General features: G+C 41.3%; 1 protein-coding gene across 3 annotated transcripts; it reads right to left on the bottom strand.

The window, feature by feature from the left end:
* Positions 1–3,068: 3,068 nt before the first annotated feature.
* cp (ceruloplasmin) lies at positions 3,069–13,870 on the bottom strand. Of its 3 annotated transcripts, XM_069521483.1 has the most exons (24): positions 13,516–13,870; positions 12,045–12,289; positions 11,758–11,970; positions 11,354–11,527; positions 11,168–11,259; positions 10,753–10,915; positions 10,515–10,653; positions 10,269–10,408; positions 9,583–9,723; positions 9,441–9,485; positions 9,151–9,365; positions 8,252–8,402; positions 7,906–8,118; positions 7,196–7,400; positions 6,848–6,987; positions 6,579–6,707; positions 5,971–6,077; positions 5,752–5,807; positions 5,544–5,615; positions 5,295–5,386; positions 5,042–5,181; positions 4,904–4,960; positions 4,041–4,146; positions 3,069–3,936 (listed from the first exon to the last, which is right to left on the bottom strand). In XM_069521483.1, exons 1-24 carry the CDS (start codon positions 13,674–13,676, stop codon positions 3,911–3,913), a joined length of 3,222 nt encoding a protein of 1,073 aa, XP_069377584.1. In that variant the 5' UTR covers positions 13,677–13,870; the 3' UTR covers positions 3,069–3,910. The 3 variants fall into 3 exon arrangements, with proteins under 3 accessions (XP_069377584.1, XP_069377588.1, XP_069377573.1); XM_069521487.1 differs by lacking the exon at positions 9,441–9,485 and having other exon boundaries at positions 9,151–9,389; positions 13,516–13,867; XM_069521472.1 differs by having other exon boundaries at positions 9,151–9,485; positions 13,516–13,807.
* Positions 13,871–14,773: the final 903 nt, after the last annotated feature.

The following is a 14,773-nucleotide window of genomic DNA, read 5'->3' as shown; positions in this document are numbered from 1 at the left end:
GTAACACTAATCACAACCCTAACCCTACCCCTTCCAAAGGTCGTAGAAGCTCGGGGGTGGTACCAATGGAACGGGCATAGCCACATTAGTGGAGATGGAACCAACTTCCAAGTCTCTATGACCTACAGAAAAAAAGTTATTGGAGAATATCTTGACCTCCAACGGGTACTCCTCCCTAACCCTAACCCTTATGGCAACCCTAACCCTAATGGCAACCCTAACCCTAACCCTAATCACAACCCTAACCCTAATGGCAACCCTAACCCATATTCACCTTAGGGTGAATAACTCCGCGCTGCTTGCTCGAAACATGCTGAAATTCGGTGTGGTTGTGTGGCACGTTACCTTTTACTAATCATGAAATGCCCAAGTCTCTAGGACTTTCAGGAAAAAGGTTATTCAAAAATATCTCGTACTTTTTTTTTTAGATTTGGTGGTTTCACCATTTCCGAAGGTCGTAGAAGCTCAGGGATGGTCCCAATGGATCGGGCTTAGCCACATTAGTGGAGATGGAACCAACTTCCAAGTCTCTATGACCTTCAGAAAAAAAGTTATTGAAGAATATCTTGAACTCCTATAGGTTTTCATTCCTAACCCTAACCCTAATCACAACCCAAAAATGTAACACTAATCACAACCCTAACCCTACCCCTTCCAAAGGTCGTAGAAGCTCGGGGGTGGTACCAATGGATCGGGCTTAGCCACATTAGTGGAGATGGAACCAACTTCCAAGTCTCTATGACCTTCAGAAAAAAAGTTATTGAAGAATATCTTGAACTCCTATAGGTTTTCATTCCTAACCCTAATCACAACCCAAAAATGTAACACTAATCACAACCCTAACCCTACCCCTTCCAAAGGTCGTAGAAGCTCGGGGGTGGTACCAATGGATCGGGCTTAGCCACATTAGTGGAGATGGAACCAACTTCCAAGTCTCTATGACCTACAGAAAAAAAGTTATTGGAGAATATCTTGACCTCCAACGGGTACTCCTCCCTAACCCTAACCCTAATGGCAACCCTAACCCTAACCCTAATCACAACCCTAACCCTAATGGCAACCCTAACCCATATTCACCTTAGAGTGAATAACTCTGCGCTGCTTGCTCGAAACATGCTGAAATTCGGTGTGGTTGTGTGGCACGCTACCCTTTACTAATCATGCAATGCCCAAGTCTCTAGGACTTTCAGGAAAAAAGTTATTCAAAAATATCTCGTACTTTTTTTTTTTAGATTTGGTGGTTTCACAATTTCCGAAGGTCGTAGAAGCTCGGGGATGGTCCCAATGGATCGGGCTTAGCCACATTAGTGGAGATGGAACCAACTTCCAAGTCTCTATGACCTTCAGAAAAAAAGTTATTGAAGAATATCTTGAACTCCTATAGGTTTTCATTCCTAACCCTAACCCTAATCACAACCCAAAAACCAAACACTAATCACAACCCTAACCCTACCCCTTCCAAAGGTCGTAGAAGCTCGTATTCATCCCTAACCCTAACCCTAATCACAACCCTAACCTTTTTTTTGATTTGTTGGTTTGACCTCTTCCAGAGGTCGTAGAAGCTCGGGGGTGGTACCAATGGATCAGGCATAGCCACATTAGTGGAGATATACAGTATATAACACCTGGGTAGAGCATGCAGGAGATGACGTATTAATTCTGCTGCAGATGTCATATGTTTTCATTCTTGAATCTCGTTGTCCAGTTGAACTCTTCCTGGCCGTACTTTTCATGTTTATATTCTTCCAGTTTTGCATCCATCATGTGCTTGTAACGTCATCAACATGCCTTCTCACTTGCTGGGAAATTTTCTGAACATTTTCCTGCTGCATTCTCACACAGAAAAGTCTTGCGAAAACATCTGGAGCAACTGAATTTGAGATTTGGAAACTTTCAGGAGAATGTCAAGAGTTAAGAGCAGGTCTGAAAACAGCTTTAGTGGCAGCACCGTCTGTTGCTCCTCCATACCGAACCTCTGCTTGCAGATTCTCTGGTGTATTTAACAATTGGAGGTAACTCCTTTTCTGTTGTTTCCAGTTTCAATATAAATAATTCTGAGAACTTATCTTATTCCATACAAGCAACATCAGATATACGGTTTATATATTTAAACTCAGCTTAATATTCACACATGGTCAAATCTAAATCCAAAATTTCTCATGACTGCATCACTCCCTCAAATGTAAAACATCAAGATGATTTGTATAAATATTCAGTCTGACATACTGTATTTGTGATTTTTGAAAACTTCCCCCCAACTTTGAAGTTTTTTCTGCACATGATTTTGGAAAGACGGATTTTTTCAGTATTCCAAGGACGTGGAATTACATATTAATTTATATTGTTTTTTGGTGAACTGAATAAATACTCAATTATGTATTCATATGCGATATATAACCAAAGATTTACCTTAAAACTAAAACTTGACACAGAAGCACTAAAAGCTCTTTGTGGTATTATCACATCTTATTCTGCCACCTTCTGGTCACAGCCTTTACAGCAACAATACAACTACTATGTAAACTGTTTTCATGAGCTCTGTAAAACTGCAATATTTATAAATTAGATTTTTATTTTTGTTTTGGAGCTTATTTTTTATCATTAGGTTTTTATTTATCTAAAAAACTTATGTGGGGGTTTTGAAAATATTTTGACAATGTTTTACAGCAGATACTACATGTCCCTCCAACAATGGAACTATTTATTTAACAGCTAATGGTGAAATAACAAATACCAGATCATCATAATGTTAAACTTCACTGTGCACAATTTACTTCTTCAATTAAATCAATGAGATTATAAGAAATGTTAGTTTTAGTATAAGTTTTAAAAGATAACCATTATTATTAACTGTTATGGGCAATGTTTTATATTCTTATACTTGAATGGACAGTAGATAAAAATGTATATTCTCCTTTATCTTGTGCCATTGCATTAATTGGCCCTGTTCCTGTTTTTGAATAAATTAACAGTGCCAAAACGATGTACCATCAGAATATAGCGCCCCCTGCGGCCTGATTAATATTATTGTGGTGCACACATAAAAGAAATCCTATAAAACTATTGACTTACAGGTTTCAGCTTTATATTTACCAAGACACATGTAGTAAAATTCAACAATGTTAATTATTACAAGAATTAAGAATACAAGAAACAGTAAGCTATGTACATGGGTGAAAATGCAAATAATGTGACTAACCACAACAGACCACAAACTAAAAAACCACAGCGCAGAGGAGGGAAATCCAGAGTCCAGGTACTTGTGCAGAGAGTCCAGTGTGAAGCAGGTCAAAGTGAGCAAGGACGAGGGAACATGGGGAGGGGTGGAGCTGATGAAGCTGAGCATGACTGAGGAGGCAAATCAAGTCGGGAAAACGCTGTGTGACTTTAAAAATGCTAGTTAGATTCAAACTCGCACAGTAGCTTTGGCTATTTTGCAGAAAAGAGTTGATTACTGTGCTGTAAGAACCCCCCTTTCTCTCTATTTATTTTTCACTTTCACTGCATTTTGTCCATTTACACAGACGCAGTGAGACGACCGACCCAAAAGAAGACAAGTTGTCCATCTTTATAAAAAACGTACACTTTTTTATAAAGATGGACGACTTGTCTTCACTTCCTCCCACGAAGGATTAAGCCAAAATGTCTTCAATACAAAAGCTGCCATCTTGCATTGAAGATGTCATCCGGGGCCATAGTCTGCAAAGTTACAGTCGGGGGAAGGCGCCAAAGTTATTTCACTTCTTTGTTTTGTCCATATTCTATCCACTAACATGGAGGAGGCAGGGTGTTACTCTTCATATTAGACTGAATTTGTTATGTGTTTTAATATATATTACATGTTTTTATTGGATTTGCTGCAGTAATAGCTTGATGTTTTTTTTAATATGGATTTATTTTCCTCGACAGTTCAGCCTATGAATCCCCTCTTCTTCACTGTGGAAGAAAAACAAACATGTCGTCAACTACACCATCATCATCATCATCATCATCATCATCATCATCATCTTCATCATCATCAGGCTCCCATGTTTTCTTACCTTTCTCAGTGACAGTGTACATGGCCTCCATACCAGCTTTAATGTGATCATTGACGTGACAGTGGAGCAGCCAGCTACCAGGAATCTCAGGACGCATCTTGACTGTCTGCAGGTGAGAGAGATGAGAACATGATCCACTGGTCCAGAGTTTCTAACATAGTTCAACAGAGCTGTCACACCAGAGCGGAGCGTCTCCATATCCTGTCGTTTTTAATGAACAATGACATTGTTCATTTTGTTGGACCGTCGGTTAAAATCAAATACTTTTTTCAGATATTTTCTTTTCAATTGGTTTTAAAGACGATGTTTTTAGGCTGCGTAATGTTATTGTACTTAATATTTACTCATTTGTATTGTTTAGCCCCGAAAGTCCAGAGAATTTTATATATTTGCAAAAGAGAAATTAATGTGTTTTAAAGACTTCATTTTATTTTCACCTTATAACATAATGTTAAATGAAATTCTATCTGCTCTTGAACGGAGACACATGATTTTCATCAGCAGGAGTAATTTGACAAATATTTATGTTATTCATCTTGTGCTCAAGATAAAAAAAACTGATCACCTGACTTTAGAAGCTTGTCAATTCAAGTTGATGAAAACTTTATTGAAAGTGTATCTGTATCAAAACACAGTATTTTCTATTGTTTATGTCTTCCTTGTTTGCTCTCTGTAGCAGTTTGCGTTAACTTATCTTACCAGTTGGTTTTGTTGTATTTTTGACAAAAAACATGTTAGTAACTGTAAACAAAGATCCCTAAAAGCTATTTGTTGATGGTAAATGCAAAATGCAACTTATTTTAGTTCAGCAACAAAGACAAAAGGAGTTTTTATAGAAAGTTGCTCAGGTGAAGAGGTTTTACCTGGAATGTTGCTGGAAACAACTGGAACACATCAGTGGTGTGAGGACCTCCGCCCAACTGCAGAGAGAAGACGATTATCACATCAGCTTTGCGTTTGTAAACTGTGATTGTGTTGGCGTGTCTTGTGTTTTTCATCACCTTGTATTGCACACTATGTCCGTGCCAGTGTACTGTGTGTATGTCCACCTCACTGCCCATTCCAATCAGGTACCAGTACACCTTATCCCCCACCTCCATGTTCAAACCATTCAGGTTACCGTACACGTAGCCATTAATGGCTGCAAGAAAACACAAACACAAAATATATATTTTTGTTGTAAATGAAGCAAGAAAAAATGCCCCCCCACCCGTTAAAATAACATGTTTGATTTTACATGTATGTTCATCTCACCGTGCATCTTGTTGCTCTCAATAAAAGTTTCATCTTCCTTCAAATTTGTGCGAGGGTTCCTGATGTGGGTCCTGATGTTTTCATCCAGGTACCTGCAGGAGAAGATGATGACAGCAATGATTTGAACTCATCAAGCACAACACAAGAAAAGCTCAAATGAATAAAGTCATCCCTACACTCATCCATTCATCCTCTTTCTTTCATCCCTACACTCATCCAGTCATCCTCTTTCTTTATATTCAGACTCACCAGCTTTCATTCTCATCAAAAACCAGGAAAAGCAGAGCGAACTCTTCTACTTCTTTCTTTAGTCCCAGAGTCCTGGAGGCAAATTAATGAAACAACACGTCAGCATTTCACTGTAATTATAAAGCTTAATAACACAACACAGAGTAAACTGCATAACCACAGCAACAACTTAACAATACGGATCCCTTCATAATGTAGAAAATCTCACCTGCCCCAGCTACGGCGACAAATCACCAGCGAACCAATCAGCCCGCTGTACAGATCCTTGAGGGCAGGAAAAAATATGTCAATGCCTGTGTGTGTGTGTTTTTAATAGTGTGTGTGTGTGTGTGTGTGTGTGTTTTTAATAGTGTGTGTGTGTGTTTTTAATAATGTGTGTGTGTGTGTGTGTGTGTGTGTGTGTGTGTGTGTGTGTGTGTTAACGTACCTTGACAACATCCACAGTGGAGTAGTAGGCTGACACAGAACAATCCTCCTGCTCTGTGGTGGGGCCCGTGTTCTTCGTAACGTACCAGGTGTAAGTGTGAGTCTCACCTGGGAAACACATTTACATTTTCATAAAAAAACATAGTTACACACAGTCACAGTCAACAGAGCTGAGACAAACCAGGATTTAGGAATTAGGTCATTTTGTTATGCTGCAAAAAGTAAAGTCAATACTGATCAAATGAGAAGTTCTCACAGTTAATAACATTTCCTCTCACGGCAACAGAAAGGAGTTTATCAGGAAAACATTTGCAATCCAAGAGATTTAAGTTGATTGGACTTTGTCTGGTCGAGCTCATACAAAGACAGACAAGAAGAAAATACACATACTCTGATGAAAACACAACCTCTTTATTTGAGGTAATGAATAAAACCATTGTTTTAATAAATGAATCAAATATTAAGATGAATTGAACCTCAGCATATAAAATGTAGCCCATGAATGAGACACTAAAACCTGTGGGCTGATATTCAGCAGCGATCATCAGTCCACAAGATCAGTTATAAGGAAATCAACATCCTGTCAGCTGACATCCTGCCTGTGTGTACCTGGTTTGGTGTGGTAGACGTCAGGGGTCTCTGTCTTGACTCCATGGGCGTGGATAGAATAAGGTCTGGACGCCATGTTCTTAAAAACCACATTCACTTTGTCCCCAACATCAGCATGAATCATCGGACCTGAGAGGAAGGAAAGAACCAGGTCACGCTACATGATGTCTAACTTCCCACAGTCTCTTTACTGTGAGGTATAACTTTAACTGTGCTGTGTTTTACGTCAGATCAAAGTTCTGTCCACTTTCACATCGTTGAGAGCCTACCCATAACTCCCAGGTGTTTCATATCGGCCGCTCTCTCCACCTGCGTGGTGAATTTGTTGTTGGTGAACTGGCGGTACACCACCTTCTTGTAACGGGAGCCGATGAATCCACCCTGCTGGTCCAGGAAGACAGGGGCGGGGCTACAGAGGGACACAAGTCATTTCATTTTAACAAACAAGACTCGAACATGGGAAAGATGTGTTGGGGACTATTAATACTATTAAGCTCTAATGACTATTCACAGCTGAACCACTCAAAATAATATATGTGTTCAGGGCAATGACGAAGCATCCAGCGTAACAGATACACAACATTAGTAGTATTAGCTTGGTAAAGTACTATCCATACTTTTCGTGGTTTTGGAACATCTCGTTCTCCCAGGTGCGGTTGGGTGAGTAGTCCCAGTCTGTTTCCATGGCAGCGATGTAGAATGTTTTTGAGTGGAGCATAATCTCACCCTGACGCTGTAAAAAGTTGCACTTCTCTACGGTGTAGTTGGCTCTCATGCCGCCTTGATAATGTATCACTGTAGGAGACACCACCTCAAAGTGACCTGAAACACACACACGCACACTCAAAGTTGAAACCCAACAGGGGACCATTCTGTGTGGAGGTTGCATGTTCCTCCAGTTTCCTCCAGGTTCTCTCAGACATGCAGGTGAGTTTAATTGGAGACTTTTAATTTATAACCAGCAGGTGTCTGTGTGTCAGATCTGTCCAGGATGTGTCAGCTGGGAATGGTTCAAGCTGCGTGACCCTTAAAAAGCATGGGTGGTATATGTATGTATGAATGAAATATTGAAGTAAAAAGATTTCATTGTGTATGTGTGACGACCAATTTGTGTTTTTCACACTTTTCTTAGCGCTGATGTTTCAGCTGGTTCCCACTTTTTCAAGCGAGGTGGTTTCAGTCTTGAAGTTTTTTAGTGTTGGATTTGTTTGGGGCTTGTCGGGATGGGACTCATGATTTTTCCAGGAATCTACATAATAAAAACAAGTTTAAAAAGTGTAATTATAGTGCATTAATTGACTGGGTGGAGACAGAGGGAGATGTATACCCATGCTGTCCGGCTCCATCGTGACAGTGTGCGAGATGTGAGGGAAAACACTGATGGAGTCTCGTCTGTTCTGGCGATAGAGGAAGCGGTTTCCCTGGAAGTAAAGGCTGTTGATGTCCGACTCCGAGCCGAGTCCCGACAGGTGCCACGTTACTTTATCCCCCTTGCACATGGTCAGGCCGGGGAGGTTCCTGTACACAAACCCATTGATGGCTAAAAAAAGCAGAGCACAGAAAAAAAACATCTGTTCAAAATAAGCCATGATAAAACAACTATGTTCCTCTCTTCAGCACAGAAATGAACGGGTACAGGTAATAATCGAGATCAGTGTGTGTCTCTCACGAACCGTGCATCTTGTTGCTCTCCATGAAGCCCTCATCCTCCTTGTTTACAGAGGTGGCAGGTGTGGTGAGGGTCTTGATGTTGTCATCCAGGTACCAGCTCAGGTTCTCGTCAAACACCGTGGCCATGAGGTGGAACTCCTTCTGATAGTTTTTCTACACGAGGAGACGAGAGAACTTGTCAAACCTTTCTTTTGTTAATGTCACTGTGTTGGTCACTTGTAAAGTTGTAAATTGAACTTATTTCTTCACTTATTCACTCAGCAACACGATCATTACTTTGGACTCTGTGTCTAATTCATCAACATCAGCTCAATGCTCACCTTCTTTAAACAACGTTGTGGTTTCAAACAACTACTCAGGGAAAGATTTTTGCTGTTTTGGCTGCAAAGTCAGTTTTAAGAGCAATGAAAAGCTGGAAAAGGCTTTTAACAGGCTTTATATTTTACAATTTGAAAGAAAAAACATAAGCAATTAATTTCATCTATTCTGCATTGTTTATTCTATAAAATAAAAGTCTTCATATCAGCCGATTTTCGTTAAACTGATGGGGCTGTAATATAGAGTCATGGTGATTGCTTTTCTGGTTTGACAAAGAATTTGTCCGAATTCAGTCAGAATTCAGATGTTAAATTTGCAACGAACTGACTATGAATTAGCACCTGGTATAAACTCTTTTTTTTTGAATGAGTGTTATTTCAGATTTAGAAAACAGTGCACTGCCTACTTTGAAAATAATTATTGCTAATAAATGTTAACCGTCTTCTGAGGTTAACATTTCTTAAGATTCAAAGCTGTGTGATCTGCTCATTCTGTCATTACAACAGGAAACACAGTTTACAACTTTTTAAAAAGGAAGTTACAGGAACTTGAGGACGTTTTATTGCTCTGACTCTGTCCTCACCTGTACTCCTTTTCTCAGTGATCCCTGTCGACAGACCAGGAGGGGTCCCGCGAGTCCTGAGTTGGTGTCTTTAACAGGGTCCACTCCAGAGTAGTAGAGGTACGTGAGACAGTCGGCCTCCCCCTGAACCGGACCAGCACCCACTGGCACCATCCACTCGTAGGTGTACACTGTACCAGGTCTGACCAGAGCAGCTGGTGGAGGAGTCACTACTCCTGAAGTATCCAGAGGAAGAGGACCTTTAGAATGAAAATGTTTTTTGTAGGTAAGAATTAAAGACTTGAACTCACTTGTCTCCCTCCTCAGCTCCCTCAGTTTCTTGGCTGTATAAGACTCTGAGGAAGAGATGGATGAGGGAGACATGAACACAGATGAAGAAGCTCTCTAGTGATATAGATATCATATACATATCAGATACATGCATGTATTTACCTTCCAGTTCATTGTGATAGAGCGTCCCATCCTGTTCTATGTTGTACTGAACACCGTGTGCTTGTATGGAGTACGGTCGGCTGGCTTTGTTCTTGAAGACCACCTTGATCGTGTCCTTCTCTTCAGCTCGCAGCACAGGACCTGCAGACGGAGACGGACCGGGACAGGAGGTGGAAACTTAGGACAGAGCCCCTCAACAGGACATTGTGTTAGGAGACATCTTAAGTGAAGTCACATAATCCACACAGCAGGATAAAAACAAGATCCTGGTGACATGTGATGTCTAAGCCTCAGTCCGTCTGAAATATGAATAAAACGATTCTCATGGAAACGTTTTATTTTCATTCACTTGTGGATGATTAGACAATTATTTTACCTAAACTGCTGAAGAAATTAGACAATTGATTAGTTCATTGACAGATAAATAACTGAAAGCTTCTCCTCTGAGGCCAGTTTAACTTGGAAGATTAAAAACAATCTAATGTGCTATTTTATTATAGATTAGAAGATACCATAGATAATGGATATTTTTAAATTTAGTTACAGTGGTTTAAATAAATAGTCAAGAAAAGGAAAAGATAAAAGTAGAAACTATTTTAAAAAACATTAGTCCACTTGAGCTCTGACTTATTTTTCCCTCAACTTAAAATCACATCACGTGGCACCACAATAACAGCCTGGATTACCCAGAATTCCAAGGTGTTGCTCTTGTGGGGTGCGTAGCATCTTTGTGAGGAAGGTGTCGTCAGTGTATTCCACGTAGCGAACCTTCTTGTAGCGGCTTCCAATGCGGTTTGGACCTCTGGTTACAAACATATCTGCCTCACTGCACACACACAAAAACACACACATGTCTGAGCAACCAGTGTGTGTGTGTGTGTGTGTGTGTGTGTGTGTGTGTGTGTGTGTGTGTGTGTGTGTTAGTAACCAACCCGTCAGTGGGCGTTGTAGGAGCATAGTCCCAGACCTCCTCTTCAGCAGCGATGAAGAACTGTCTGAGTTCACCGTGAGGCCGCGGCTTATGGACGTTTGGGAAACACTTCTTGATTTCAAATATCGCCTGCATTCCAGCTTAATGACAACAACAACAACAACAACACAAAACCATTTTAGCTTCCACACAGTGCTGAGAAACATTTCTTTCCTGAGCGACCTTGTGTGTGAGCTCACCGTTCAGATGGTCGTTGACCGTGCACGTCAGCAGCCAGTGTCCGGGGTTGTCTGCGACCATCTCAGCCACCAAGCTGGAGCCCGGGGAAAGACTGACCGTGTCTGTGTGGTGGTTCTGAGTGGTCAGGATCTGCCCGTGGAAATGAACTGAGTGTATGTCCACCTGTTGAACATGGACATTTAAATAACTAGAACAATATCGTTAGACATTATGATGTTCCATATCTTTGCTTAAGGAAATGTTCTATAGCTGAACCACTCTGAATTTTATTTGAATACCTCTATATTCTACATTTTCAAATTTAGTGTGAATATTATTCTTAACTTTTGCAGAAACTGCTTTTTCCCCAAGGTGGGAGTTACAACACAATAAGAAGTCAGATATTCTGGTTAATAGTTATGATGTAATAGTTACCTCGTTCCCTAATGCAAACATGTGCCAGTGAATCTTGTTGCCTTGACACATGCTCAGTCCTGGCAGGTTACCGTACAGAAGACCGTTTATACCTGCAACACACATTTAGGGTTACTTATGTGTATGTGTGTTTCTGCATGTGTGTGTGTGTGTGTGTGTGTGTGTGTGTGTGGTGCTGCCCCTCACCATGCATCTTGTTGCTTTCAATGAAATCTTCGTCCTCCTTCAGGTCTCTGGCTGGATTCGTGATGTACGTCTTGATGTTTTCGTCCAGGTACCAGCTGAAGTTCTCGTCCGACACCATGAACAGCAGCGCGTACAAGTAGTCGCCTGACTTGTCGCCATGCAAGTCCAGGGTTCCTAGAAAAGAGAGGGAATAAGTAACCAAGTAAATACTACAGTACCAATTTAAGGTACTTTTATTTTCATTTTATGTTTATACTTTTATCACACAATAATGCAATTCACTTTTTATAGTTAATGTAACTACTGTCAATACTACTTCATCAACTTGCATTCAGTAGAGTCCGTACTTCCACCAAGGCCCAATTTATAATCCAGGTATTTTCAGGATTTAAATGTTCCAGTACCTGTTTTACAGATAATGATGGGTCCTATAAGTCCTGAGTTGATGTCTTTTGGAGCAGCGACATGAGAGTGGTAGAATCTGGTCAGACAGTTGCTGTCCTCAGATGTTGGGCTGTGGTAGTGAGAGAGGGTCCACTCGTAGGTCATGGATGCACCAGGAGCCACAGAGTCGTCATGCTTCAGCTCTGGACCTGTTCCATCTGGGTAGAGGGCTCCTGAGGAGACAAGCAACCAGAGTCACACAGGGGTCCGTCAGACATGTCTGCCTGTGCTGTGATCCAGGCCTCACCCTCGTTGCCCTTGCTGTAGTTCAGTCCATGTGCGTGGATGCTGTAAGGTCTGGATGCGCTGTTCTTCAGGTGGATGATCAGCGTGTCTCCCTCCTCGGCCATCAGCAGAGGTCCCAAGTAGCCCAGCCAGTCCGGCTTTTCCACCTGTGTCCTGTAGGTGGCATCGCTGTACTGCTTATAAACAGCCTTCTTGTAGGTGGAGCCGATCCGCTGGGGGCCTCGCTTTAGAAAAACAGAGGCTTCTCTACAGAGTGATCCAAGCAGAGAGCGGGAGCATGGTGTGTTTACTTATTCTTATTCTATGGATTACAGTTCAAATATTAAGGGAAATAAATTCAAAATATTTTTTCACAGCAGACATTGGTCATCATAAGAAAAATCACTGGGACTGAGAACAGGCAGCAAGAAAAACATCAGGACTCTGAAACTCTTTTTTATTATTTACAGCCGTGCTTTTCTTACGCTGTCAAAACGTCAACAATTAGAAAGACTCATTATTCCAAAACACAGAGAGATAGAAAGGTTCAAGGATATTGTCTCATGGGGACATTTGTACAGACAGTAGTTTCAAAACAAACCTAATCCATTATCTATACGGCTTATTCTGTAGGGGTGGAGGGGTGGTCTGACTCCAATTAACCTAACCCACTGTCTGCATGTCTCTGGACCACTCCACCAACAAATAACATGAAAGCAAAAGAACTCAAACATCTGCAGGGCTGGTGTTCAAAGTTAAGGCCAATGACAGCTGGGACAAAATAATGTTGACAAAGATCATCCAGACTTGAACAGTACGAACACACAGGACAAAGGGTCAGCCAGGAGTGGACAGTGTGCTTATGCCACCAGGCCATTCAGTGTCATCCCTGAAACTTTGCTGCACGCGCTCCCAAAGTCCTGTGACGCAGTCCTTCATCATGCAGATTTAAAGATGTGGAGGTTCAAATGGAAAATACTGAATCACTTTTGGATTTTATTCAAGATTTTTGGCGGCTGTATCATTACTGACGTGTAGGACGGAGGTGATGAGAGATATTCAATATCCGAGCAGTAGAATTTGTACGTTTAGCCAAAATATTAAATGTTTTTTAAGTCATGGATAAAAATGTTGAGGCTTTTTTTTCTCTCGTACCTTTTTAGAGAAAATGGATGACACTGATTCTGACCTGAAATTATATCATATGGAGAAATCTATTTTTAATCCTTTACTTTTATTTTTCTCTGGGGGGGTTTCTCCTTTATTATTGCCTTTAGTGTTTAATTACATTTTGTTCTTTTCCTTGTGCTTGATTTCCTTTTTGTATTGTCTCACTCTAAATCATATTGAACTAATATATTGTATTTGGATGGAAATCAGTTGTGGCACTCACATATTTACAGGGATGGGGCTCTGCTGGAGCTGAAAGGGGTTTGACTGACTTTGTTTATGATCAAAGGCCTGAAATAAAAGAATAATGATTGTCTACTCACTCGTCCGCCTCCACGGTGCGGTTATGGATGATGTTCATGCCACTCGGGGCATAGTTCCACAACACCTCCTCCATCCTGAGGAAGTACTCTCTCCTCATCCCAGACACGCATGCTGCTCCACAACACAGCAACAACCAGCTCCACGCTGCTAACCCATGCATGCTGATGATATAAGTGTCGGCAGCGACAGGTCAATCAAGGGGTAAACTGCCAGATATGAAGATGAGTCTGTCCAGTGATCCACCAGGTGAAGATGAAGACAGTCAACTGAAAGTGGCTCAGTCTCTTAAGAGACCTGAGCTCTGTGGGGGTCTTTATACTCCCTCAGCTGGGAAAATCCAAGCAGGGAAAAGGGGTCACTTATCATCAGACTGGGTTTGAGCCGACCTTTGACCGTCAGTTTGAACTTGTGTAAGAGCAGACACGATTACTTAATCCATCCATTTCCAAAGCTGAGGGGCTGCAGCCAATCAACAGACATTGGCCAAGAGGCGCGGCATCACAGAGAAAAACTCACACTACAGTCAATTTACAGTGTCTCCATTTAACAGAGGCCAGAAGCTTGAGCAAACTCCTCACAGAAAGACCCAGGGATTCAAACCTAAAACCTTCTTGCAGTGAGGAGACCATGATCACAGCACCACCGGGCTGGAACTTGTTGGAATGTTCTGTGCTATTGTAAACGGCCATCTTTGGTGCAGTTCTGTTTGGAGAAACTCTTGACGTTTGATCCAGTTGAAGACGACAAGGCCTGAAACCATTATGTCCCTCAAATAAACAAAATTAGTCCAAACAAGTGGTTTGATTACTTTAACATCTGATTTTCACACATCTAGGTGGACCCAGGAATTTAGGAAGATAGCCTTGGCGGGGGTATGGACTCCCTGAGCGACATTCTAGTTTATCAATAATTAATTAAGTACCCTAGATTTAAAAAAAAAAAAACTGCCTCCATACACTGCGACAGCAAAGTCATTTACTGGAACATGACTTGTAGGGGTTCGTCTCCATGGATCTGGGGTCGTATTTACTCACTTTGTGTCCTGATCAATAACAGGGCAACTGTGGAAGTTCCAGGACACAAATGTTACTGCAAGAATAGATTACGACACAGAGCGAGTCACATAGCAAACACGCATTTAAAGGCTGATTACATCTGAGCGAGAGGCGGTCCCATTTCCAAGGCAGAGCAGCGAAGGATCCAACAGCTGGTCAGCCTGTCCCAGGATTCATTGTGCTTCAGGGACAGACTGTTTTT

The sequence above is a fragment of the Paralichthys olivaceus genome, chromosome 3 (assembly GCF_024713975.1).
Source record: "Paralichthys olivaceus isolate ysfri-2021 chromosome 3, ASM2471397v2, whole genome shotgun sequence".
NCBI classification, from domain to species: domain Eukaryota; kingdom Metazoa; phylum Chordata; class Actinopteri; order Pleuronectiformes; family Paralichthyidae; genus Paralichthys; species Paralichthys olivaceus.
The sequence above is the reverse complement of the archived record's forward strand: the minus strand, read 5'-3'. Positions and strand labels throughout refer to the sequence as shown.

Bases quoted from the DNA above. Each gene is read 5' to 3' on its own strand.
- cp (XM_069521472.1), bottom strand. From the start codon at position 13,676: ATGCATGGGTTAGCAGCGTGGAGCTGGTTGTTGCTGTGTTGTGGAGCA. The intron at 6,708-6,847 runs GTAGGCTCTCAA...CCTTCCTCTCAG, and splicing joins GAAACACCTGGGAGTTATGG to GTCCGATGATTCATGCTGAT. The intron at 3,937-4,040 runs GTAAGAAAACAT...TTTCTTCCACAG, and splicing joins GTACACTGTCACTGAGAAAG to TGAAGAAGAGGGGATTCATA.